Below are 2,145 nucleotides of genomic sequence, written 5' to 3'. Positions count from 1 at the left end.
TGATAATTATAACGGCTTATGATGATGATTACGGTAATAGTGATAACAAGTATCAGGAGTACTAATAATAATGGAAACCTCACTATCAAAAATGTATTTTTCTAGTAGTGGCAGTAGCAATAATGATAATAGTAATAAATACATTCTATCTTCGTCTGCATTAACAAAACCGAAAGTAAACGTGATAGTAGCTTTACCAAATAACTTGTACGGCAACCGTGCGAAGTTACCTGCCGTGTCAGTGAAATGCAGCATATAAATTTCAGCTCACTTGAGGAATAATGCATTAGTCATTACAATGAAGCTTCTGGTGAGCAATATTTTCTATGCAACCCTTTTCCCTTAACAAACCCGATGCTTATGTGTATCAGCATTTTCCTAAATTACTTTAAGTCCGGTTATGATTACTTATAGAAATGATTGGCAATCACTGTCTCTTTCTGCATTATTTCAGGTCTTGGTCTTCTTTGTAGTATTTGGTGCCACAGCGTCACCACAGGGGTATAACCTTCGACCTCCTTCCGGTCCATCTTTGCTTTCAAGAAGATGTAGCGCCGGACAGGTGTTGCATGTGGACGGTAGGTGTGTCAGCCCGCGAGTCAACCATCGTGTGTTTGTGTATGACATTCCATCAACACCCAAAGTCACCGGTCCTCCGCCCTACATTCCAAACCGGTTGTTGAGACTTTCCATTTGTTCATCCGAATTCCTGAAGGAGTACAAGATCCAGATCCCATTATAGTACCTCCGCCAAAGCAGGAACACATTGTGTATGTCCTAAATAAGCAGTTAGAACAGAGTCAGAAAGTGATCCAAGTCCCGGCACCGCCACTTTCCGACCTGAGGTTTTACTTCGTCAAGTACGCTGAAGGTGAGAACCCAGTCCTCCCCATCGGAGTGGACCTTGAGACAGCCTTGACCGCAGCAGACCAAGGAAATGGCCAATCATCCGTTGGCGACAGTAGCATTGGTGGTACTCAGGAATCGACCGGTGCTTTCGGAGTTTCAGGTAATTTTCGAGGTATTTTTGGTTTGGGAAGAACTGCCGATTCAAGAACTACTTTCGGTCTCGGAGATGTCAGCAATTCTGTAACTAACACTGGATTGGGAAATGGGATCGACTCAAGCACCAACGGCGGTCTCGGAGTAGGAGGAACTGCCAACGGTAATGCCGGTTTGGGAAGTAGCGTTATCTCAAGGACTGACGGCGGTATAGGAGCTGTAGATAATTTTTGGAAATAATTTTGGGGTGGAAAGTATCGCTGACTTCAGTATTAACGACGGTCTCGAGGGTGTCGGTATTTTTACTAGCAATGCTGATGTGGGAAGCAGCGTTGATTCAAACAGATATGGCGGGCTCGGAACTGGCTTTGAAATTAATAGTAGTAATTTTGTGAGTAACAATGGTTTTCAAAATGGTGGCACTGGAAGTAGCAATAACTTTGGAAACACCAATGACTTACTAAACATCGCTGACTTTCAGACCACTGCCGACTTTTAAACAGCGATGGTAAAAGCGTTGCAGGTGTTCAAAATAACGGTGACATCGAAGGAAGTGTTGGCTTCAGTAATGGTGGTGACTTTAGCGACTCCGAAAGTGACATCCTTGGAAAGACCTTGGCTTCATCAGTGTTGCTAGCGATAATGGTAGTTCTGGAAGTAGAACGCGCAGCAACAGCATCAACGATATTATCAACACCCCAGGCGCTAGCATTCTTTCATCACTGTCTGGCCTCTACGCTGTACCTTGACCCACGATCCGATTTTTGTTCAAGCTCATAATGGAAGACAGTCACTTATATCTTGTAAGATTATAGTTTTTTATCTATTTTTTGCGAAATTAATGTTATTGAGAGTATTTTTCTATGAAGTTATCATTAAAAAGTTTATAATCTCTATTTTGTTACTTCGTTTTCCTCTATCTTCAGTAAATGTGCATCTAAATATAGACATTAATTCATGAAAATATAGGATTACGTCTGTATCAAGGCGTATGCTTTTAATATTTACACAAAACATGCGAATTATAATAATCACTCGAAGATGAGAATTTCATCTTTCATTATTATATATCAAAATACTTTTCGATGAGAGTTTTTACGGAAACTTGCTCCGTACATAATCATTGTTCGATTTAACAACATC

General features: G+C 41.0%; 1 protein-coding gene across 1 annotated transcript; it reads left to right on the top strand.

The window, feature by feature from the left end:
* Window positions 1-298: 298 nt before the first annotated feature.
* Window positions 299-1,242, top strand: LOC119587259 (PPE family protein PPE34-like). The gene is made up of 3 exons (XM_037936012.1): window positions 299-310; window positions 455-578; window positions 716-1,242. The coding sequence occupies exons 1-3, from the start codon at window positions 299-301 to the stop codon at window positions 1,240-1,242; spliced, it is 663 nt and encodes a 220-aa protein (XP_037791940.1).
* Window positions 1,243-2,145: the final 903 nt, after the last annotated feature.

Source organism: Penaeus monodon, chromosome 22 (assembly GCF_015228065.2).
Source record: "Penaeus monodon isolate SGIC_2016 chromosome 22, NSTDA_Pmon_1, whole genome shotgun sequence".
Taxonomy (NCBI): Eukaryota; Metazoa; Arthropoda; class Malacostraca; order Decapoda; family Penaeidae; genus Penaeus; species Penaeus monodon.
Note: the sequence above shows the minus strand (reverse complement) of the source record. Positions and strands in the feature narration are given on the sequence as shown.